The sequence below is a fragment of the Alosa alosa genome, chromosome 19, assembly GCF_017589495.1.
Source record: "Alosa alosa isolate M-15738 ecotype Scorff River chromosome 19, AALO_Geno_1.1, whole genome shotgun sequence".
Classification (NCBI taxonomy): Eukaryota; Metazoa; Chordata; class Actinopteri; order Clupeiformes; family Clupeidae; genus Alosa; species Alosa alosa.
The window spans coordinates 12,040,305-12,066,477 of NC_063207.1; the positions used below are offsets into that span (position 1 = coordinate 12,040,305).

General features: G+C 41.9%; 1 protein-coding gene across 1 annotated transcript in view; it reads left to right on the forward strand.

Moving 5' to 3' along the window:
- Nucleotides 1-25,330, forward strand: part of ttc6 (tetratricopeptide repeat domain 6) — a 44,057-nt gene extending 18,727 nt beyond the window's left edge. The window contains exons 16-32 of the mRNA XM_048228333.1: nt 991-1,160; nt 3,456-3,576; nt 4,553-4,703; nt 4,873-4,955; nt 5,104-5,180; nt 5,564-5,718; nt 7,158-7,283; nt 7,627-7,776; nt 9,599-9,739; nt 10,399-10,512; nt 10,758-10,877; nt 12,671-12,744; nt 14,601-14,811; nt 19,869-20,021; nt 20,889-21,062; nt 22,102-22,327; nt 25,182-25,330. Coding sequence (XP_048084290.1) covers nt 991-1,160; nt 3,456-3,576; nt 4,553-4,703; nt 4,873-4,955; nt 5,104-5,180; nt 5,564-5,718; nt 7,158-7,283; nt 7,627-7,776; nt 9,599-9,739; nt 10,399-10,512; nt 10,758-10,877; nt 12,671-12,744; nt 14,601-14,811; nt 19,869-20,021; nt 20,889-21,062; nt 22,102-22,327; nt 25,182-25,330 — 2,395 coding nt within the window. The remainder of the gene's footprint in view (nt 1-990; nt 1,161-3,455; nt 3,577-4,552; nt 4,704-4,872; nt 4,956-5,103; nt 5,181-5,563; nt 5,719-7,157; nt 7,284-7,626; nt 7,777-9,598; nt 9,740-10,398; nt 10,513-10,757; nt 10,878-12,670; nt 12,745-14,600; nt 14,812-19,868; nt 20,022-20,888; nt 21,063-22,101; nt 22,328-25,181) is intronic.
- Nucleotides 25,331-26,173: the final 843 nt, after the last annotated feature.

Below are 26,173 nucleotides of genomic sequence, written 5' to 3' on the forward strand. Positions count from 1 at the left end.
ATGGTTCGGCAGCAGAACGGTGACAACGCTGGCGTAACGCTAGCGTTGAGCAAACTGAGTGTTGAACTTGCTTGATTGACAAACCGTTTGTATTGCTTAGGAATGAGACAAAACTTATTATGGTCTGAGCGTTGCGTTACGTTTGTCGCTGCTGCTTGCTGCTGGCTAATGTGATCCCCGCCTAAAAGCTGAACGTTGGCGGAGCATTTTGTTGCAACAGTTAGCTTCCACTATAATCAGTGGAACTGGCTACACTAGATGTGAAATCAGCGTGTATGTGCCATGGATACAGAGCATGGAAAAAACCTTCTCTATTTTTTGTGTGACACAATCAATCCGCTTCAGTTGCACTTTTAGTGTAGCCTGGCCATCATTTTGTAGATGACTACCCAGTGCTTAGAGCTGAATGATGGTTGACCTTGACCTCAAACCACTCAATCCCTGTCCCCGACACACTGTCCCAAAGACTACTGAAACTTTTAACCATTTTTTTTTTCTGTTCAAGAAAGCTTATCGCTGTTTCCTATCGGTGAAATGTAAAAAACATATCGGTGAAATGTAAAAAACAAACCACACATGTTCACCACATCATCAAACACATAATGAGTCAAGTCTTTACAGCGGGTTGTTATGACTCTGTTCTGATGTCGAGAGCAGTCAGGAGGAGGTATAACATAACAATTTCAACCAATGGTGTCATCTGGCCCACTGGCCTTGTCCTGAGGCTTCATCAGTGTGGCAGAGAGGTAGAACTTACATACACAAACACAAACACACTACAGCCATAACACAGATTTAAAAGTTGTGATCTCCACAAGGTCTCTCCTTCTCTTTCTTTCTCTCTCTCTCTCTCTCTCTCTCACACACACACACACACACACTCACACACAAACACACGCACCTATGTTCTGGCCGCATCATGGCCACATCTCATAACCTCTAGCAAGCACTCTTTTGTCACTGTCTCACCCAGTCCCCTTTGTACAACAGGACCTGCCGGGGCCAGATTTATGCCAAGCTGGGTCAATTTTACAATGCCGTGGAGGACTTCTCCCTGGCCGTCCACCTGAACCCCAACGACTGGCTGGCCTTCTACCACCGCGGCTGCCTGCTGCGCAAGAGACAGCCCGAGACAGCTCTCAGAGATCTGAGCACATCTGGTACAGAAATATCCTACCCTGGCCTTAATACAGCTCTATCACTCAGCAAGAGAGTGATCGAGGCTTCAGGAATGACACCACAATCATATTCAATGCGGCATCACAGAGGAGTCACTGTTAGGATGTTATTATGGTATGCTGAGAGCATATATGCATATATCTCTGCAAAGAAATTGGAATAGAGATGGAGGTTGTGGAAATGATATGTCATGAAGAGCAACCTTCCTGTTGTGTTGTCCTAGATGTGAGGTAGATTGATGAGTTCCATCCCAGGATATAATATATTTGCATCACTTTTGCATTTGTAGCATGATAGTCTGTTTAGAGTAAATTAAAATTAAAACCTCATATTTTAAGGAGAATGAACAGTATATATTTTTTCAAATTCATGAGGATCTAGAGGCTTCATAATTCATATCCCTTTGTCATTGTCAGGTATTATAAAAAGGTAAACTAAAAATGAAACAAAAGAAATTTTTTTTCACTGATTGAAGGCTACAGTACTTCGAGGTTTTGTATTTTGTATGAAAAGAACAACTAGTGTTTGTCACAAGATGGACTAGACCTCTGCAGTTTCATCAGAGCATCAGCATTATTGTGTCATTAGCTGTTAGGAGTCTCTGTTGTAACCTTTTACCAAGGGATTTGCTTTTTGTGAGAGTGAGTCCTTATTATGTCTGTATTAGAAGAACAAATGGCTGTTCTGGTCTTGGATGAGTGGGTCCAGGTGTAGCATTTTCACAGGCGTGCAGGCGCTATGGGTGCACACTGTCAAATACATCTACTCCTTTTCATTTACTCACAAATTACAATAAATGCATACAGGCAGAAACAAACAATATGGATTATACACAGAACCACATCACCATGGCCATGAATAGAAATTCATGAATATGGAGGGGATGCACTGACATAAATACAGCAAATATGCGCACACACACACACACACACACACACACACACACACACACACACACACACACACACACACACACACACACACACACACACAGAAACACACACACCACATTTCTCACAGAAGGGATTCAAATATTTCTCAAGGTGAAAAACAGCTTTTACATCCATGGGTACAGAGAGCATCACCTATACGGCACACAAGAAGACCTATAACAACTAATGTAGAGCAGAATTCTGCCAGCTGCTGTTTGCTTGCCCCAGACTGCCAAAAAACATTATTAGCAACATACAACATACTGTACATGCATACATGCATAGCCGCGATCACTGATCATTGTAAGTATGGGCTAATACACACACACACACACACACACACACACACACCATAAGAGTCACGAAGCTAATTTCAATCTCCCCATCATCTAAGCAGAAAAGTTTCATTGGCCCGAGCTGAGATTATCGTCATTTGTATGCCCCACCACAAGTCCCCTCAGCATCACTACCAATTCCACTTCACCTTCAGGCTTCTCGTTCATCCATCTCTGCTCACGAAAAGCACCGTGTCACTCAAAGCCTTTCATACAGCTTCTGCTTGATGCATAAAAGTGATCATCAAAGAGGATTTTTGTTATCATGATTGCTTGAAGTGAGTGTTTGGATTAATGCCCGGCCCTTTTCTTTGATCTATTTAACTTGGTGTATCCATAGGGCCACATCAGAGTCACTCAGTGCGTATTCATTCTACCTTTAGATTTTTCCAGAAGCCCCTTAATAATCCCACAGTAGTGCTTATTTGCCATGCACTGAAAGTTTGAATTGAGGTACAAGTAGACCTGCTGAAGTGATCTAAAATGAAAAGAAATGTTTTCATGGAAACATTGAAATTTACTGGTAGCGTTAGTCCAGCCCAGACAGACTGTAAGAGTAAAATTCTCTAATCAAATAATCCTCCTAAAAATCTTACCATGTACAAATCTCATTTACAGAAAACACATGTTTGAATTAAAACAATAAGAGATCAGTCTAATGCCAAAGTCCATTTGATTTTCTTTATGAAAATCTTTATTGAAGTTTATTGAATTTTTTTTTTATTATTATTATTTTGAGTGCACACTTTAACATTGTTTAACAGCAACACAGTCACAAAAGCAATTCTTCAGGAACTCCTAAATGATAACGGCTGCATTCGGCTTCCTGTAGTAACAGATGCAAATACTTTCAAATGGCTGGCCAGTGACCACGTGTGAGGTTAACAAAGAGTTGAAGGGTAAAACATAAAGAACGTGTCACATCCATCCATGATTTATTGTATGATTTACAGTGTTCCCTCTCACCCCAACGTACAGGAGATGCTGATCAGTTGTGTTTGTGTGGCAGTGCTGATCAATGATGGCCAGGAGAACTTCAGCGCCCTCCTGCACCGAGGCCTGGTCTACTGTGACCTCAAGCTGTGGAAGCAGGCACTGGCTGACTTTGAAGCTGTGGTCAAACTGGACAGGTGATGCCGCACACCTTACCTAGCCCTCTCACACCCCCATCACCCCATCTCTCCCCTGCTTTGAGAGTGGAGCCTCTCAGCCCTCTGTCAAAGTGGTGTTTGAAGTTTGTTCCAAATAACCGGCCCAAAAAGTAGCATGAGAAATCTTATGAATTATCCACAAAGCAGCTTGATATATGGCTCACATTTAGTTAGTGCTGTGTCAAACAAATCAGAAACTCAGAGATAAAGCACTCCAATGCATCCAATAATTTTGTTTTTGTATTCCTCTGGCAGAGTGCTTGGGTTGCTATGCTTGACTTAATGTTAGATAGGAAGCATAGTTAGGAAGCAAGCATGCAAACACAATGAAGGTGTCCTGCCAATTGATTTCCTCAAAATGTTTTGGTAACACATTTTTTTAGTGTCCCACGCAAGAATAACAATGTAATCAAAGGGATAACACGTCATCTACTCTGTTTTCAACACATTTGACCATTACATAATGACCTTCCCTGGCAAAAGTTAATTACTCTACCTGTCAACACAATACACTTAAAGGGACACCAGGCAAGCCTGATGCTTTTTCTCTACGAAACTCCCCCTCGCTCGGTCTGAAGCTCTTTTCCCTTTATGCTGCGTCTTCCGGTCTGCCATTATACACACGCTTTTTCAGCATTTTTTTCTCTGTGCTGTCTGATTCCGTCGGGTAGGATACACCGAACTTGCAAGTGAGATATTCTTTACAGGCAGTTGGGGCGGCAAGGAATAGTAATCAGTCATTTAACCACTCATTCATGATATGGACATGTACAGTATATATCATTTTTGTTTTTTGTTTATTGGTAGTTTTTTCTGTACCTAATCATCTCTGAATGCTTAGATTGCACTTAAACCCACTCTTTTTATGGTGACACTCTTCACATTTTTGTAATATTTCTCAGTTATAGGCAAACTCAACACTTAACCTGATCTAGCTCTTTTCTGGGTCTGGCAGTTCTAGAGCTATAGCTCATGTGAACCTGGGCCTGATTTATATGCTGAAAATGGACCAACACCATGAGGCCATCCAGATGTTTACCAATGCGCTGAAAGTGAACCCCACCTACTACAGAGCTTACATCTGCCGTGCCAAGGCTTTCCACATTGTAAGCACTCATTAAATCTTGGCTGAGAGCATTAAGACAGTGACAAAATTAAAATCTGCTCACAGCAGCAACGGCCATCAATAGAGTTTGTGTTCAGATAGCTGAGGACAAAAACAGAAGAAGCATTGACCAGGTGTGGCTGAATTTTGACCTGATCCTGTATAAACAGGTTGGCAATTTAAAGAGGGCGTTGAAGGACCTGACCTGTGCCACACACATCAAACCAGATGCCCAGCAGCTCTATATCCTGAGGTAAGGCAGCACCCTCTGTGAATGATCTGATCTGTAATTGCTACAAAGCATGATTTGTGTGACTTCATTTTTTTAATTTGTCTATATAAGTGTATCTTCACCAAATTATGGGAGGTTGTGATTATGAGTTTAAGGTCTCTATCCACAGGGCACAGTACTTATGTGACATGGGATTGTTCAGCCTGGCAACCCGCTGTATTCAGTATGCAGCCGAGATGAACCAAGGTAAGATGTGTGCTGCATACATCCCTTATGTAACAGTTATGCTACAGAATGTGCCGCTGATGTGCAGCTACATATTCATTTAATATCATTTAATTTCTGTCATTTAATTTCATATCAATAACAATTAACAATATCTTTAATATATATTTCTTTTCAAGGTCCCTTGACGTTTGTCTATATTTCTATACACATTTACTCATCACTTTGTTGATCCATACACCAAAAGGGACATTATACATGAGATTATTAAATAGTTATCTTTACCTGCAAGTATATGTAAATCTGCTATGATGAACATCAAGTATTTCTGAAAGATTGAATGGATATCTCCTAGGTGCTTTTAACGCTCAATTGATTTTGCCCTTGCCCCACCCCCACCATAGCTCTGGGGACGTCCCCATTGCAGCAAGCTGCTGTGCAGTCTTTCCTGGGGAACAACGACAAGGCCATCGCCTGCCTCACGCATGCTGTGGGGGAGAGCCGTCTCCCCGTCATCATCCTCCAGGGGAAGACGCAGATGAAGGCCAGCCTGTTCCCCGTAAGTGTCTGACCTGCTCACCTCCACGCAGAGTTGACCCAAGCACTTTGTGTCAACTGTGTTGTTTCTAAATGTGCTATACTTAAGCAATAAGCCCCGAGAGGCCATAGGTTACCTACGGACTCGAGTGGCTTATAGCTTTTCTAAAATGGTTACTACATACATCTGGCAAGATTTTGTCATATAAAGGCACAGCAATGAGAAATGTTACAATTTATTCATAGATAATCATTCTTCCACCAAGAAATACATTTCTTCTATCTGAATGGTTGCCAAGCAACTTCGAGACGCAGCTATGTTAGAGCAGTAATATAGAACCAAATGCAGTCAAGGTGTATGTTTGTGCTGGATTTTACAACGGCATCGAACGCCATTCAGCCAATCAAATAATCAAGGACCGGAACTTAGAAAAATAAAATGACATGACTTGACACCAGAGCAGCTTCACAGTGCCCCCTTTGTATCAGGCCTTACTGAACATATCAGTGTTGATTTCAGTTGTCAGTCTGAAATACTGTCAATGGATAATAGGTGTGTATCTTTTCTTTGTGTGACCATGCGTTTAATAAACTAAGTGGTGATAACGTTTCCCAGAGTAACATTGTTATGTTGCTGGCAGTCATCATCCTACCAGTCATCACTGTGGAAACACTGGTGTAATAATTTTTCTTTCTTTTTCTTTTCATTTTTAATGTATGTTGTGTGTCATGTCTGTGTTGTCTGTGTCTACCATTTTACACATTATCTAGACCATGCTTAAATCATAATGTTTCTTCTTCATAGCCTTCCATACATTGCATGTGTAGTCTGCAGTACCTGAATTATTTCTAGGAGAGCTACACATATAGACTGAGATCTAAAACTCATTAGACTGAAGACTGTAATTGTGTGGAGGTTTTAATTGGAAATTAAGTTGCCGCATTTAAAATGAGGTATGCAACCTTTCAGTAAGTAAGTAATTTACTGCGTTGAGGTGTGATACAATTCGTCTTTAACTCACATAGGCCCTTGAAGTGTGGAGGTTGAGACGTGTGCTTTAAATGAAAGGGCTTATTTTCTCCAGACAGTAATTACTATGCTCTTTAGAATCCCTTGTTCAGTGTTTTTTTCTCTTTTCATGGGGCTTTCTTCTCTCCATAGGTGGCTGAAGCTAATCATGCTCTCGTTTTTTGAAATGCCTAATATGGACACAAGCTGCTATAGCCACTTGACGAGATGCAATCAGTGTTTTTGCTTACCAGTCAATGTATAGTAATCACAATCTGTCAGGTATAGAAACGTCTGATGTTGAACAATGGCAGGGAATGGATAAGACTATTTTCTCTGTGGGGCTTTTTAAACATTCCCTTGTGAGCTCAGCACGCATTTACCTTTTGTCCCTCGTCACTGCTATCTCTTCCTTTGTGTCTTACACTTTGTTCTTCACTTGCTGTGTGCAGGAGGCCGTGGAGAGCTTCAAAAAGGCGCTGCTGATTCTGGAGGGTCAGCAGGTGATGAGCTCGGAGGCTGCGCAGATCTACCACCTGATGGGGATGTGCTACATGGCGCAGGACCTCCTGCATCAGGTGCCCATTCTGTGCCATCAGTGTCAAGAGTGACACGCTGTCTCGCATGGTGCAGCACAGCAAGGAACAGCCGAGCGTTGTTTGAGTGCCTATGTGTTTTGTGTGCTGTAAATCAGCCTCCAAGTAAACAGTAACATTTCAGTGAATGTAGCCTTTATAGGTCACAGGAACCAGATATAAGCAATGGAATCTCACTGAAAATCTATGCCCATGCAAGGAGTCACATTAAATCAGTTCATTTGGATGTACAGGATGCCTATTCATTTTGAATAACAGCATACAATAGAGAGCTTCAGATGAAGTTTTTTTTTTTATGTGGGTGAATGTGAATTTTCCATCCCAGGCTTGTGATGCGTTCAGCAATGCGGTGAAGATCAACCCAGATTACGCCGAAGCCTACCATCAGCGTGGCCTGTGCCGCATGCGGCTCAACCAGAGCAAGAGTGTTCAGGACCTCAACCGGGCGCTGTCCCTCAACCCCAACTTCTTCCAGGTAGGGACCTTCTCATTTGCATTTGTGTTTGATTCTGACCTAAAAAGATACTAGTTTTCAAACAGAACATGTGGATTGATGGAAGAGATGACATAACAAGGCATAATTTTCCTAATATGGTCAACACAATCATTTCGACACTACACTACAAAAAGGGAAGGTGAGTTTGTTTTGCTCAAGCCTCAAATCAGGAAATTCAAGTAATTTAGGGTCTCGGTCAGGAACCACATACCTTTGCCTTGTGGAGTAAAAAAAAAAAACATCCTAGATACAAGCTACACCAACTCTCAAACGTTCTTTCTCAGTATCTACTGAAAATTGACCCTATGTTGGCACGAGGAAGGGAGGAAGGAAGGGTGGGAGACTTTAGACTCCTTGTGGGTTCTTTGATGTGTCTGTGTGCTTTCAAAAGCTTTTTGTAGAACCCTCTAATGAATGGCTATTTGCCAGGGCTCTCTGACAATTGTTGGTTGTAAACACTAGGATTTTTTTCAAAATGTGCTTGAAGGTTAGTTAGTAACAAATTAGTGTTTTTATAAGAAATGGTTCTAGGAAAAAACAGTCCTTTGTAGTTCTTAGTGAAGATCCCTTGAGTGGTTGACCACTTGACCTACAGGAGAATTTGCTCATTTCCCGTTCAGCAGAATCCTCAGCTTAGCCAAGCTCATGCAATTACTTCACATTCTAAAACGTATAGTTCCGGCCCTTGATTATGATTGGCTGAATCACGTTAGATGCCAACGCAACCCTTCACGTTGACCGCATTTCATGGGACAGGGCCAGACTGCATGGACAATTAGGGCTGCAGAGAGGTTATTGGAGCTGACCTTCCCTCCATCCAGGACCTGTACCGGTCCAGGGTCAGGAAAAGGGCAGCAAAAATCTCTGCAGACCCCTCGCATCCTGGTCACAAAGCTCTAGTAGGCGATACAGAGGCACTGTTCGCCAAAAAACAGCCGACACAAAGACAGCTTCTTCCCCCAAGCAGTCACTCTGTTGAACGCTCAGAAATAGCCCCCACCCTTACACTGAACAAAGTCATCAACACTGTTCTGCTCATCTACCTCATGTATGCTTCAATCTTACAATTAGAATATTGTTATTTATTCATTATCATTGCACTAAACTGCCTTGCACTATATTTATATTTAAATCTTAAATCTCAGTCTATACTGATATTGCAGTATTCCTACCCTCTCTTCAATTGTATATTGCATCTTGCCTGTGCCTGTTGAGATGTCCACGGCCATGGCAACCTTGACAAGCCCCCTTCTATTTATTGCAATTGTACATACTGTATTTATAAGTATACATAGCCACATTGCCATATTTTACTGCCCCTTCATTCTATTCTTACTGTTCTGTTTTTATTCTTCTATTTATTTATTTTTTATTATTATATGTTAAGTGAGTGTTGTACTTTGAGAGCAAAGATTAACCGGAGTCAAATTCCTTGTTTGTTTACGCAAAGCTGGCCAATAAAGCTGATTCTGATTCTGATTCTGATTCTGATTCTGACGTCATGAATTGATACATGAGTTGGAGTTGCTGCATCTCGACATTGCATGGCAACCATAAGATCAGGACCGTTCGCAGAATTTCTCTTAGGGCCTAATAGAGGTCAACTCCTCTCCAAGTTTTTTTTTTTTTTCTATTGTATCAAACTCCTACTAAAGTATTAGGTCCAAACCAAACTGGTATGAACTGCACCCTGATATCTTTGTGCCGTTCCAGCCCTATTTCTCATAGACGACTAAAAATAACAGATGAATCTGTTGGCTGATCTTGCTCTCTCTGACCTCTCTGAACCCTTTACAAATAGGTGTATCTGAGTCGTGCAACCTTCTATGGGAGCAGAGGCAGATATTCAAAGGCCATTCTGAACTGCAACGAGGCTATTAAGGTGCAGCCGAACAGTGTGAGGGCGTATCTGTACAGGGGTGCTTTCAAATACTTCTTGAAGGTGAGTAAGACAAATGAATCTGTCAGCAAGCCAGTGAGAACCAGTCAGGCTCTTCCAATAAACCCTCATGCCTTCCGCGTGTGTATCTTTATGTAGCTTCACAAGGGAATAGGATGAATTTATTCACATCACTGCCCGTGGCATTCAGGGGGGTGGTAATGGCCTTTTGACTGTAGAAATACCTGAGTGTTTGAATTTAGCTACAGGCCAAACTGGAAATCTGTATTTCAAAAAATTCATTATTAGTGATAGCAGCATGGGCTCAGCTATATTCGGTGTGGATGGTATGTTTGAAATTGCACATTATGATGGACAGAAATTTGTTGATGATCAACTTTATGATTTAAAGGTACACCTGGCACTTTCATTTTCTGTCAGTATAGACTGTAGGTTCCAGATAAATGTTCGCAGAGAAAGGCATATGGGATGAAAGTTACTGCAAAAATCTGCAAAAATCACAGCAGATTTGATTGTTGTGATAAACTCCCCCTGGGTTCTAGTGTGCATATGCCTTTGCGTTTCTGCAAATGGCATGTTTTAACCGAATAGCCATGTGAGATTAAGACTTTTTAAACATTATAATCCTCGTCAGTGCCTCAGATTTTCTTTAAAATATTTTTCATGCTTATGTTCAGTTCACAGTTGTACTTCCCCCACAGGTATACCAAGGAGCAGTGGAGGACCTGACCACAGTCATCAAACTGGCCAACACCTGCTCTTTTGCATACTACAATCGAGCCGTGTGCTATCACCAGATGAAGGAATACGAGCTGGTAATGTTACTGTCCTGCCCCCTTCTCCTCCTCTCGTCTCCTCTCTCCTCCTCCTCTCTTCTCCTCTCTCCTCTTGTCTCTTTCCTCCTTTCTCTCTTAATTACTCAGTTCTCATTTCAGTGCTGCTATTTCCATGCACATTAATTTAACCTTTCCATCAATATTTCATTTCACTTCCTTACGACTGCTGCAAACATGGCTGTGTGTTTGTGTGTGTGTGTGTGTGTGTGTGTGTTTTTTGCCAGGCCCTGCGAGACTACAGCATTGTCCTGCTTCTCCCTGAGCAGAGAGAGATCAGCCTTAAAGTATTGATCAACCGCGGCCTTCTCTATGTGGAACTTAATGATCATCACAATGCCTTGGCGGTATGGAGAAATTCCAATTCAGCATGGTGTAAAACTGTCAAGAGCCTCGCCTCAGTGTCTGCCGCTGTTCACATCTCAGCAGTTTGAGAAGAGAGATGGCTTTGTGTGTGTGTGTGTGTGTGTGTGTGTGTGTGTGTGTGTGTGGCAGAGGGGGGAGGATATAGACCAAAGTGATGAAGGCTTTAAGAGACATTGCAGAAAAGCAGGGTAGGGCAAAACTGTCTGCAGTTGTTGAATCCTCTGAAGATTTTCATCATCTCATCCCATTGCAAAAGACCAGAATTCATCTTTTTTGTTGAGGTCATAGAGAAATATGCCAGTTATCTGTCTGTGATAGTGAAAAAGCTTCAGTAGAGATTAAGGCTAAACAGCATAGCTTTCAATATTTTAGTCTGTGCTTATGAATACTATGAATTGTATGAACAATTTGATGAACAATTTAACTAGCCTGGCGGGGCCATCCTATATCATTGAGATGTATAGTCTGGCATCGAACCATTCACCTCGCTTAATCCAAGGGGCGGGCAGAGAATTGTCTTTCAAACTGCCTAGGCATGCAACAGGCCAGCGCTACGACCATATCCGTATCCGGTCGGCAAAACGGCAAATACATCCTTCTTCGAAAGTTATGACTTAAGTGCATTGTGTTGCTCAACTTTCAAAGAAAAGCACAAGTCCAACTCCTCCAAAGTTGGCCAACGCCGATTCAAACAACCGCTCTTAGGTTCGGCCATAGCCACCTTCCTTGTTGTTCACAGTCGCAGGGACTGTCGTTATCCTGTTAAGCCCGCCTTAAGACTCTCTAACAAAATAGAGCGCTGTGATTGGAGAACATCCACGGTGCTAAGCCAATAGAAATCCCTATGGTTCGATACTAGACGTACAGGCTGAGCAAATTAATTTGCCGCCGCTAGGGTGCGTCTAGATTTCTAGGCTACAATTTAACAGTAATAACATATTTTTTTTTTGCTCCCAAAATATTGCTTTGGAGAAATTCCGCTTTTCAGGCTTTGGTAGTTGGCTAGAATGTCACTCTAATAAATGATTACCATTCAGTAGTGAAACCCATAATCCATACCTGTCAACCCTCCCACTTAGTCTGGGTTTCTCACATATTTTAGCCTTCTTTACAGCAGTCTTCCTATAAATATTCTGTATTTCAATGCTCTTACAAGATAAGCTACCCTCAGACCTGTCAGTCTCTTCAGTGATGTCCTGTTGCTACCCCCTTGCCCTTCCTGTGAAACAGATGTTGACAAAGCAGAAAAGCATAATTTTCCTTGCTTCAAGGTGCATGTGCATCTTTATGATGTTGCTACCCCCTTGCCCTTCCTGTGAAACAGATGTTGACAAAGCAGAAAAGCATAATTTTCCTTGCTTCAAGGTGCATGTGCATCTTTATGAGTGATATTATTTATAAATGTGTGGTTGTTGTGAGAACACGTCCTGACACCAATTAAGCAAAGTCACGTTCGACCTAGCTTCACACCTCATTCAATTAGTGCAGCAGTGAATTCCCGTGAATTCTTGCTATTAGCAGAGGGACAGCAACAGAAAGCCCAATGTTGAAATGTTCCTGTATTTTGGATCAAGATCCTGGGAAATCTCCCTTATTTACAAAGCTCAATGCTGAGGTATGCCTTATACATAACAATCATCTTATTCAATACAAGAGCTTTGTTTGTGGTGCAAGAAGTGAAGTGGTGCTGGTATTTATGCATCGCCATTGAATCAGTGGAAAACTGGCGATGGTGTAAATCTTTGTAAGTCTTTGTATGTCTCTTTGAAATCAGGATTTCATAAAAGCCTCAGAGAGAAAACCAAAGGACTCAGCCATCCACCATGCCCTGGGAGTGTACCACCACAGGTCAGAGCCTTACAGCGCACACGTACACATACACACACACACACACACACAAACACACACACATACACACACACACACACACACACACACACACACACACACACACACACACACACACACACACACACACTCAAAAACATCTGCAAACACAGATATGCATACCCGTACATACACTACACTACACTACACACTCATGCAGACAGTCAGACACACACACACACACACACACTCACTGATTTTTTTAGTTTTGTTTTCATTACACTGTAAATTGTCCCCAGTGGGTAGCCATCAGTGATGGATTTGTCATTTCTCAGAGACATAAAAAATACATCAGGGAGATAGAGATAGCTAACACCTGGCACACAAATTCAATAATAAAATGCTTCCGCCATGCAAATCAACGGTATTGAATTATAGAAACAACAGGCACTAATCACATCCTAATAAAATACTGCACCATCTCCCAGTGAATTGTCTGTTCCTGGAAAATTATTTGTCCTTGTTTGTACTTCCACTAAATGTGCATTCCTGCTCTGTGGTCCCTTGGGTGCGACCACAGAACAGAATGGGAGACAGCACCAGAGGACAAGAATATGGATCATAGACCCGGGCTACCCTGTGATGCATAATGATGGATGCTTTCAATTAACTCTCCAGGTTATTGTTCTAATCTAGGCCTGATCTGGTGGAGAATCAATGCAGGTCACTGGCCCACACAACCTAAGCAATCAAAATAAGCAGTAAAACGGTCTCTGGATTGGAATAGGACACACACACACACACACACACACACACACACACACACACACACACACACACACACACACACACACACACACACACACACACACACACACACACACACACACACACACACAGCCGCACAAACGCACACACACACACACACACACACACACACACAGATGAATGCACACACTGGTCACATCTCATTCGGGCACACATGCTTGAAATCATCTTGCTTGCGCCGTGTGCACAGAGCTCTTGGCCACTGGGCGGGGGATAAAAACGGGCGGGGGATAAAAACGGGCGGGGGGGCGGGGGAGTTGTGCTCACTGAGCTCCTGGCAGTGAGCAATTGTTTTGGGCCTCTCTGAACTTCCCCTTGTCCTTGAAAAGTGAACCAGCGCGACTTACGTAAAGGGGTTTAAGTGAAGTGAAAAACACTTCACAAGCATCGCAAACCATGCTCAGCAAGGGGCTTAGTGAAATGGTTTACTCACAATTGCTTTGTCTTTTCACCCTGCCCAGGTGCAATCTTGCAATCAATCAGAGGATGATTGTAAGTGCTGGTGTATAGCCATGAGAAATTCACTGCATTGCTGAGTTAGTGGTGTGCCATTAGTTGTTGATTGCTGTTCTTCAAGGAGTGCCACTGGAAGACTTGGATGGATGTGTATGACCAGTGTTTTTTAAATGGGTTGGATAGGACCTATTGATGTTGTTATTGATATTTTTAGAAATATATTTTTCTAATCTTTACAGTATTGCAGGTGTTGTTAGAGATTATCTGACAGTATATATAATTGATCTAATTAATTAAGAATTATTTGATGATCTATAAAGAAGTGGTCATAAATGCAAAGTGGCAAGACATTGAAAAAACATTTTCTATGTTGTATGTGATATGCATGTATAAGCTGGGAGATATATGCTTATCTCTTACATGCCTTCCAGTTTAAGATTAAAAAAAAATCACCACACACAAAAAATAACACACAACAGTATATCAGCAGTGTACAGTAACACATAACAGTATTCAGCAGTGTAAAGGAGTAACCTAATTTGTGTGGTGAGCCTCACAGGGATGACCACCCCATTGTTCCCTTGTCTGTGCAGGCTGGGCCAGCTGAAGGAGGCTGTGGAGGCCTACACCGAGGCCATGCGGCTCAGCCCCTTCTCCCTGGACGCCTACGTCGGCCGCGGCAGTGTCTACATGGATTATGGCCACGCGCAGGCCAACAAGCAGGCCCAGAGGGACTTCCTGTCTGCCCTACACCTCAATCCACTCTGCCTCAATGCCCGCATATGCCTGGGGTACAACTTTCAGGTACAATTGGTGAGAGGAGTCAAACCAAGTGACTCGGGTCCTAATGGATGCCGATAGTAACCTGACTCTCGCCAGATGAATTTCGTTCCGCCTAGCTCCACTCATCCATCTGGGACCAATACATTGGAGTGTTGCTTCAGAAGGCTGGGCCTAATCAAAAAATGCTTGCATATGATTGAATAAGCCACTTGTCCGTCATCTATTGACGTGCTACTTCAACCACTCACATCGAAGCCAACCCGTGGCGCTGATAACAGTCTCAAAGTCGCTTCACGCTTATGTCACATCTATGAAACTCCCGCCCTGCGTCCTGATTGGCTGTACCATAAAATCGGTTGCAGAAATCACTCTCAATGGAAGAGGTCCCAGATTGATGTGAGTGAAGCTAGGCGGCGCTAAGCGGAACTAAATTCATCTGGCGAGAGTCAGGTTATGCCGATAGAGCAGGGGCACTCAATAGGAGGTCTCCAGTCCGCATCCGGACCCAAACAATGTTGGGTCCAATCACAGCAACTGTAACAGCAATGTCAGGCTACCGGCGGCATGCTCTAGCTGTCTAGCACTCAGGTGGATGGTCATTTCTCATGATTGTTTGCGAGCTGTACATACGTAGGCATTCAAACTGAATGATGGACATTTTTCCTTCTGAAATTGTGGAAATTGCTTGCTTAAAACTGGCCAACAGCAAGAAAAAAAACGTTGATTGTGAAAACCGAGACACTTTCTAGTAGGCTTCTGCCTGGTCCTCCTGCTGAAGGCATGGAGATACAGCAACACAGTCCTGAAAGGCTGGTGGCAGAAAAAAAGGTGTCACTTATCCCATTACAGTAATACCACATTGTTTTGTGTAGTTTGAGACTTCTGTGGACAAATGGAAAGGATTCCACATATTTCATACTAAAGCTGTATGGAGGGTTGCCAACTTTGGGTGTTTGGCTGGAGTGAGATTTTGTGAAGTCATAGTGCGTGTGCATTAAATTTTTCCCTAAACCTAATTTTAAAAATGTCTGTCCCCTGACTTTTTTGCTATGTACAGTATAATCCCTGATTTATGTTTTTTTTAAAAACCTAATAGAATGGAAAAGTTTCTTCAAAATGTACAATTAAATTATTGATTGCACTTGAAAACAAGACCAGTGTTTTAACCCTGTGGCATGGAAGGATTATGAGCCACTGGGCCCCTGGGCACAGACATGAAAAGGGCCCCCCTGCCCACCTGAAAAAGTTAGTAGCTCAGTAGAAAAAATTGAAAAATAACCCCTTAAATGATGACTTCTGGCGAGTTTTGTGGAAAGAAATGGACAGATTGAGACTTATGAATGTGTGTATGAGGTGCATTATGTATCAGGGATGGAAATAGCCTAAAATATTTTTTTCCACCTACCATTGTGGCTGGTGGATTCCAAAGTCTACCAGCCACTAGAGATACAGTATGAACATATGATGAAAAATCATGACCAAAATGATCATGGTTATTGGTATTATTGCAATATGATTAAAATGTGCTGACTTTTTTTCTAAACCTATTTTTGCTATGTACAGTATAATCCCTGATTTATGTTTTTTTTTTAAAAACCTAATAGAATGGAAAAAGTTTCTTCAAAATGTACAATTAAATTATTGATTGCACTTGAAAACAAGACCAGTGTTTTAACCCTGTGGCATGGAAGGATTATGAGCCACTGGGCCCCTGGGCACAGACATGAAAAGGGCCCCCTGCCCACCTGAAAAAGTTAGTAGCTCAGTAGAAAAAAAATTGAAAAATAACCCCTTAAATGATGACTTCTGGCGAGTTTTTGTGGAAAAGAAATGGACAGATTGAGACTTATGAATGTGTGTATGAGTGTAATGTATATATCAGGGATGGAAATAGCCTAAAATATTTTTTTTCCACCTACCATTGTGGCTGGTGGATTCAAAGTCTACCAGCCACTAGAGATACAGTATGAACATATGATGAAAAATCATGACCAAAATGATCATGGTTATTGGTATTATTGCAATATGATTAAAATGTGCTGACTTTTTTTCTAAACCTACCATCAATGTTGGACAGAACTCATAATTGGCCTGCCCTTCATGCCCAGTAGCAACAAATCCAAAGGTCAACAGAACAGCTATATTGTCATAAAAGTGGTGTGGCTCCTTTAAGACCCAATCCACTGGTGTGAGTTCTGGAGCCATCCAACTTTATCTAACTCTATACTATCCTACATCATCTGATTTTAATATTATGTCTAGGCTATATTTAACATTTAACATTTATTTTCTATTTGGCCTGTTATAAAATTATGCATTGACCAATATAAGCACACTTTTTTAAGACACTTAAATACATACATGCTTAGCATTTTGTGAAAACAAATCATTATGGCTACATCGACAAACTCTTAGCCATGAGCTGTATATCCTCTGATTTTAATATTTACACATATGTATGTATTTAAGCACAGCTCAGTTTTAAGACACTTAAAGCCCAAGATTGGAGACCATAATAGAAATGCTACCATTTCAAAACCGGATTACTTTGGAACGGCTTATTGTACAGAGGATTGCATTACACCTTTGTGTTCGGTAAGGTCTGCTGTTTATTCTGGTTTACGGTTTGTCATGTGTGGAACAAAAGTTTGTGAGATATTCCACCTATATGAATTGAAATGAGCGCAGAGCTATAGGCCTAGTAGCCTAATATGATTATTTCTTGAAAGTTAATTTTCTCGCAGCAAATAGCAGCTATAGCACCTTATAAAAGATGAGGAAAAAGTTATTTCATGTGATGTCTGTGAGGCTAGCCTACTTCGCGAGTAGTTCCTAGAGAAGAATGGGCGGCCACACTTTATGTCGGTCTGCCTCATGTCTAAATAGCAGCATGTTCCGTGAAGGTGTCGCGGACCGGATTAAAATAGCCTAGTCAGCAAATCAACAATCAGAGAAAACTGCGCTGTTTACCTGCTGTTGGTCTAGACATATGTATGCCTTAAACTCGTATCCTGTCATTTAGAAACAATGCTGTGGTCTAGTCTAGTCATCAACAAAAAATGAACGGATTGCAAAAAAAAAGAATGGATTTTGGCGTGACATTTCTTGCGTGTGCGTGAGAGCGTGAGATTGGTGCTCAAAGCGTGAGTGTCACGCCAGATGCGTGAGAGTTGGCAACCCTGGCTGTATGATATATGATTTATGGAATCTCATTTATATTTTGATGCAAAAAGGGTGAGGCATCCACTAAGTGTGTGTGGTCTCAAATCCCTCCTTGGTCACTGTATTAAAAAGATCAAATCCATTTCTAATTAATATCATGATGTGGGCTGAGATACTTCCGTAAACCTTGTTCAGTCTACAGCATTCATCTGCATCCTGAGATGAAAATCAGGTCTTTACCAAGCAAAGCAGAAGCCTTACATCACTGCAGTTCAGAAGAACTTTCCTGCGTTCAGTCTCATCAGAGATGGACAGTAAAAAAGTGGGAGCATTTTTGTGATTTGATGACTCAACATCATAGCATCTAGAATTTTACAAAAAGAGCCATTATTTTCTCCAGGGGAAACAGAAAAGTTCAAGCTAGCTCACATTGTCTGTGATGCTGTGTGCTACAAAGCTCTTCTGTGCCCAAAAGCTGAATATGTGACTCTCAAGGAAATGGTGAAGTTCCACAATGGAAAGCAAACACTCCACTCTCCCATCTCTTTTGAACAAGGCTACCTTGTACAATATTGCACACATAACTTACGTTCTCTAGCTTTTTTTTTAGAGACACAGAGGCAGACAAACAGACATACCAGACATACCAGTCTAATGGCCATTTTTGTGGTATGCACTGTATGTTCTGCCTGTTGTAACACTTGTAATGGCTTCTTTCCCAGCATTTATTGTACAGTAAGTATTATCAGGGGAACTCGCCGCCTTTAACAGCACCCCGACTGGCAGCTGGCAGTAGCTGAAGCATGCAATGAGATTGTTTCTCAACAGTCTCTTTAGGATGGAAAATCAAAACCATATATCTGTCTCACAATGCCAGTGCGTCGTGCCTAACAACACCCCTTAGCTAAAATCAGTGTAACATACGGCCTCTCAGGGCTTTTTGCTTAAATGTAAAACTACAATTTTTGTGCTTTGTTTGTAAGAAACCTCCTGATATTTCCACAATGTGGAGAGCATGACAGTGCCAACTCCACTAGTACTGTTCCTCAATTTGTTAAGCTACAGGCTTTGTGGGATTTTTTGCCACACAGAAATAGACTTTCGAAATAGATTCTTTCTCATGATAAATAAAAGGCTGCTCTTCATGAGGTTGAATATATTCTGATGCAGAAAGATGGATATTTAATTTGATCTATAGCAGGTCCATTGGCTAATATGCTTCAGCTGATGAAAATTGCCTATTCTACATTACTCTGTGTTTGCACGTTGCCAGGATATGAGATATGAGACCGTGCGATTGTTAAAACTTGACAAATCGTGACAGGCGCTTTATTAGCCATCGAATAACTGCAGTGCTGAAGCTTTAGACAGGAGTGGTGTGTAGTGTGTGTGTGTGTGTGTGTCTTTCTGTCTGTGTCTTTGTGTGTGTGTGTGTGTGTGTGTGTGTGTAAGAGAGAGAGAGCGTTTTATGAGGCATAATCAGCTTTTGCAGAATTCTCCACTTTTGAAATAAAACATGCAGTGAAGAGGTGAACACTTTCTAAATCAAAGCGGTTCATCTCTTCCCATTTGTGCATGAACCTATCTGTTTTTTATGTGAAAAGCAACTGACCTTGGCTCAGCTGCACCATGGTAGTGCTGACTGTTGAATTAGAAAGATGCGCCTTGCATTTTGTTGTTATATCTGATTCATAAGACCACCATCCATCCTACACACACGCACACACACACACACAAACAAACACACACACACACACACACAAGGACCCTGCGTAATTATCCCTATCTCCCCACTCAACAGGGGCAACATATCTCTGAGCATGGTTTCCAACTTCTCTCATTTACCCGTATCACATTGATTTTCACTAAGTGCCATTGATTTCCTTTGTCTTCCCTCTCCCCTCCTCTCCTACAAGGTTTTTGGATGTTTCCAGAAGGCCTGGAATCAGTTCACCATTGCCTTGGAAATCAGCCCCTCAAGCTGGGCCGCCTATGAAGGCAGGGCTGTGGTCAGCCTGCAGATGGGGAATCTCTACGCCGCTTTCCAGGACATCAGCAAAGCACTGAGGGTATGCCACTTCATGGATCAGACATGCTGGATTGTGAACCTCCATACTAGATTTAACGCATGTTCACCTTTAGTTAAAGAAGCAATCTGTGATTCTAATCCAATGCACTTTTTGTCAAATTCAGCAAATGTCTTACCAGGATCCATTCTGTGTGTGGATACTCATACAATACCATGCATGCATACATACATACATACATACATACATACATACATACATACAATATTTGTGCATCGTCGTTGCTCTGTAAATGGGAAACAAAATGGATCAGACAGACATGCTAATCCAGCCAATCAACACTTTGCCTCAGGAGTACAAAAGGGAGTCTTGTAGTTTGATTAGATGTTTAGCTCCAATATCAACACTCTTTGTACAAGTGTCACAGACACTTGATGCTAAATTACCCTACAACCATTTGGTTGGTACAGCATTAGGCTGCAGTGTAAGCTGAAAAAATGTGCCATTTCTCTGTATTACTTGGTCATGCCATTGCCCCTTATATTTCACTGCTCTTCATATTTTAACCTCCATTATTTATTTAGCACCGTGTTTCGCACTGTAATGAAGGTCAGACCTGTCTTAATGATGGATGCCCCTGCTGGCCTTTCCCATTCTCGCACTTTTTCACATGCGGTGTGGTACCTCTCATAAAAGTGCCTCAAAGAACATTTACAGTGGACGTTCATTTTTCTTAAATCTGTCAAAAGGAGACGTAATTACAGGTGCCATGACACACCTGCTGTTCTTCACAGGTCAGCAATAAAATGGCAATCGGTGATTTATACCCTGAAGAGGCCGTGTGACGACATCTGTCAATGTCGTGCTGGAAGTTTTCCTGTCTCATTTTCTTTTTTGTCCTCTGTGTAGCACAACCCGCTGCACGACCAGCTCCTCACCAATCGCGGCGTGATCAGCCAGTATCTAGGCGACAAATCCACTGCCATGAAGGACTACCAGAAGGCCATATGCGTGAACCCCAGCTACTCTTTGGCTTACTTCAATGCCGCAAACCTCTACTTTTTCAACAGGCAATTTGAACAGGTAAGAGATCACATTGCATTCTGGGTATGTTGCTGAAGGTCAGCGCGGAGGGTATGAAGGTGGGGTAGTTGGAGCTGAAACTGGAGGAGCAAGGGTGGGGGTACTCGCTCTTGCGAAAACCAGTTCTGCAAAATATGCTTTGAGCATAACAGAATTATCATGCACATGTTTTTCACCACCTGTGCGATCATTTTTCATTCAAAAGCATGCTCTGTTGACCACAGGGCTTTCTGATAGCTTAGCATTAAGCCCATTGGGGAGTAGCAGAAAATCTGGAGAAAAAAATACAGAACATCCAAAGGTATCAGTTTGTGACAGCAATGCGTATCGTTATGGTTACCCCTCAAGGGTTGGAGTGGGAACCCGCATCTTTAGTTGCCGAGCAAAACATCACACCCAGAGATAATTGCATTTGATTACATCAGCACTGTCAGTAAATGGTAACGGCAGGGCTGCCGTTAACTGCACATCAAAATACAGACCATGATGTTTTTGCATGGAATTATTCAACATGTGTGGGCATATATATTTGTATTTATACTGTATATAAATAACATTTTGTAGAGCACATTCTTGCAGTCATGTATATACTGTACGTAAACAGGGGTGCCAGTTAAAATGATGGACCTTTGGAAAGAATATAGTATTGCTCACCCCTATGTTTGATTAATATGTAGGTCAGTCATCATGAATGAAATACTAACCCCCTGCTGGTAATTATTATATACACTGTAAATAGTCTGCATTTGCACACAGCTTGTAAACAAATACATAGATCTCTGTTTCTCGAGGTCACAGAGTACTGTCGGTACACTGCGTGGCTGCTTTAGCTGTTGGCTGCAGCAGCTCGATCTAGGTAAAATCGATTTCGGATTTCTCCTCTAAGTAACACACATATTCAGCATTGCTTTGCAGGTCTTCTTTTGCATAATGTGTAGCAGGTTTGAACGGTTTGGCTTTCCCCATGTCTGAAGGTTAGTTGGCCATATGTCCTATCTGGTCAGAGCAGGACTGAAAGCTCCTGCCGCTGTGCCTACAGGCCCTTGAGTACTACAGCAAGGCCATCGAGCTCGACCCCGGGGACGAGTCAGCCGTGCTCAACCGCGCCATCACGCTCACCTTGCTGCGGAAGGTTCCGGAAGCTCTGCAGGACTTCACCCTGGCCCTGCAGCTCAACCCACACTCCTCGCACGTCTACCTGAACCGGGCCAACCTCTACTGCTCCCTAAGGAGATACCGCAGTGCAGAGAGGGACCTCACTCAAGGTTGGACTCGCTTTGTCTCTCTCCCTCCCTGTGCTCTCTATCATTCTCACACATTCTTTGACTCTTTTCACCTTTACTGGTTGTTTTACAGCTCATTTTCAAGATGTAGATTCTCACCTCTATCTTTTCTTCGTGCACCATTCTGTCTATGACGCTTTCAGTCTTGCTAATACTACTCAGCTAAAATCTAAAAACTGGTGCCTTAAAAGATTTGCACCTTTAGATACCCCCTTAATAGCTGCAATGTCAGCAGCCTTGACCCAAGCAAAAGGTCCTGCTTCCTACTGTGAGAAACATAGAACCTTCCCCATGGTTCCTGCCGCCCATAATCACTGCGTTAACAGAGGGTTGGTGTCTTTCCTTACTTGATGGAGGTCAAATGAAACCTTGACCCTCTCTCTCTTCGTTAGAAATTGTGGCTGAGGTTATGTCTTTGGTCTGTAAAATGGGGTGTTCTCAGAGAGAGGGCAGTGTGTGTGACCTCCCCCAGCATGGCAGATTATCTTCTTTTCTTCGGAGCTCCGGGACTGACACCTGAGCCCCTAAGGCTTTCTTTCTTTTTTCTTTGATTACTTATACTTATATGATAAAGTGATTTAAGTAGGTCAAGTTGTCTTTAAAAATAAAACAAATGACACATTTTCATGAAAAATATGTAACTGAACCAAAGAGACATAAAAATAAGCGGTAACACTTTACTTGACAGTATCGACATAAGAGTGACATGACACTGTCATGAACACACGACACTGTCATGACACATGAAACCTAATCCTAACCCTAACCATTAACTCTAAACCTAACCCTAAACCTAACCCTAATCCTAACCCTAACTTGTTATGACAAAAACCGAATGTCACCTAATAACAGAAGCGTTATGTTGTAAACGTTTATGACTTGTTTATGACACGTTCATGACAGTGTCATGTCACTCTTATGTCACTGTCAAGTAAAGTGTAACCAAATGAGCTTTCTCATTTCAGCACCTTGAATTTGTGATTTAAAACAAATAAGCTTTCTAGGTCTATATTCATAATGACCACCCTCTCACCCTCATGTTTGTGCATCTGTGGTTTAGAGGCTTGCATTTATACATCTGAGGCCTTTGAGTCTACTACACCTACGAAGGATTGTGGACCTTGAATCATTGATCTTAAATCTCAGTTACTCACTACCAGCATTCCCATCATTAATTGCTTGATATAGAAAAAGTAGGTCAGTCTCCTTTTGTATGTGCAGACATTGTATTACCAGACAGCAAGATTTGCAGTGGAGAAACTTTGCTCTATTAGCAACCAGTGTATCATATAATAACACAGAAATTACCTTTTTATCAGCAGTAAGCCTGCAATTGTTCATTTTGTCAGCCTCCAGCAAAAAGGCAACTAAGCAATCATATGAATGAAACTTTATCTGTATTCTCTGTGTTGCCTAAATTGCATCATACTGTTTCAAATTGCAAACGGGTGTCTTGGTCCCTCTCTAAACTTTACATAGTCAGGAACAGGGACATGTTTTCCTGGATATGTCGAGGTTGCTCCGTACTCAAGAAAGATTAGAGGCAAGAGGTTGCTATAGTTACCGCACAACTCACTTGAATCCACCTTGTCCTTTGGGAAAACCATAACCCAACTACACAGACACAAAATCTAACCCAACTATCACTTATCGTTAACGTCCAGATTTTTATTTATTTTTTTTTACAAATGAGGGAAACTGTTTCTCTTTTTTTCAAGCAAAACAGATTCCTTTAACCATAAATGTCCAAATTAAGAAAGTTAAATGCACTCTTCAGGAGGATGGAAGAGCTCCTTGGCGTCTTCAGCTCATCAGCACCTATGGGCAAAAAACTCCCTGGCTCATGACGCCTTTGTGTTCCTGTCTAACTAATGCTGAATAGACCTTCTTTACAGCAGCCATTTTGACATGAAATAGTAAGGCAAGCACAGGTGTGTTACTAATTATGTTAATGAAGTCTTTGTTCAGTTTTTTAGAACCTTAATTAATGTCATTAATAACAACTGGGCATGCCATGTATTTCAGGTCAAAATGACTGCTGAGAGAAAGGTGATTGCTCTCTGTCCATGGCTCTCTGTCCTGATTTTAAAAAAAACTCTGGTCTGCTCAGATGCTGTTCAATCAACTCAATTAGTGCCAATCCAATCCTCCCAGCATAGCCCTGGCAAGGTATACACCTTCAATGACCTTACCCAAGGGGGTTCGGCACCTGTTGGCCCTAATCAGACCCCAAAAGCAACTTGGGGTACCATGTTATGAAATGGGTATTTGTGTCACAAAGGGGTTAATCTTACACTAAAAGTTCAGGGATTGGTAAACCCCCGGTAACTGAGGGATAAGGGATTAGGTCAGTTTGTGAAACAATCTTTCAAATAACATATCTTAAACATAGGAACCCAGAGGATTATTTCTTTAATAAATGTGCAGGTTGTATGATTGTGCTGATATATTGTGCTATTGTGGGTGTCAGACTATTAAGACTAATAAAAATGCCTCTCCATGACACAAACAGATAACCTATCAGCGATAATATCCACAATATCACTCCACTTGTATTTAGATTATTTTCCCCCATAGATGTTATTCAGACTCTACTCTTCCCAGGCTATGTTTTTACAGCTATGTTTATACATGTAAAAAGATATGTGAAGTGGGTGCATTTAGATACACACTATAAATACCTATATGAGTCAGTGTGTTGTGTTTACATAGTATTTACTTGTGTGTGTGTGTGTGTGTGTGTGTGTGTGTGTGTGTGTGTGTGTGTGTGTGTGTGTGTGTGTGTGTGTGTGTGTGTGTGTGTGTGTGTGTACGTGTGTGTGCATGCTTATTGCAGCTATTGAACTGCAGCCTAGTGATGCTTTGCTGTATAAACTGCGTGCTGACGTGCGTGGTCACCTGGGCCTTACTCAAGAGGCCTTGCAGGACTACGGCACAGCGTTGGAGCTCCAGGAGGCAGAGGAGTCGGGAGCCCGTCCCCGCTGACCGCCGCCCCCCTCCCATCTACACTGGCAATAAAGCTGGAGGCCACAGGTTCCACCTCTACATGCCACTCTAAGAGGTTCCCTACAGCTTTCGTAATTATACTCCGTATATACGCAGTGTAGGGGTTTGATAGCCACTAACAGTCATGGTCATCAAGATGCATCTACGCTGCAAAATATATTTATGTAACACAACAAAAGTATGTGTTTCAACTGAGTGAATGTTAAACAGGATCTAAGTGCAGCACAGTGTCTGAACTAAAACAGGTCACCTTTGAACATGCAGATGTGCCTTCTTATTTGTGTTGATATGCATTTCCATTTGGCTTCAATACTCATTTCAATTTCAGTTCTTCTTTTTGCACTTCACTGACTCTTTTCCTATCTGCCTTTAATGTACTCTTTGGTGCAGTGGCCGGCTGTGCTATTTATTCATGTTATTAATGCTTGATGATTCACACCGTTGTAATGACCAGGCACATTGGTTTTCCCCATGCAAGCTCTGCTTGTAACTGTGTGAGTAAAGTCAGAGGATGAAAATTCTAAATGCAAATGAGTGGTAATGACCAACACAAAACACCTGCAAAGAAAACTATTTGAAATGCAGACACCCACTAGACAGAGTCTAACTCAATTCAAATGAGCCTTATGTCAAGTGAGTCATATACATAGATTCTGTCCACATTGTGTCATTTTCTGATAAGTTCTTTCTGAACTTGATACTTATCAGACCTCTGAACCTTCCCCTTTTTGTCTTATGATTGTTGATTTGTTATGATTTCTCTTGATTCCTCCCACCCTTCACTCACACAAGCACACACTGATGAACACACACACTGATATA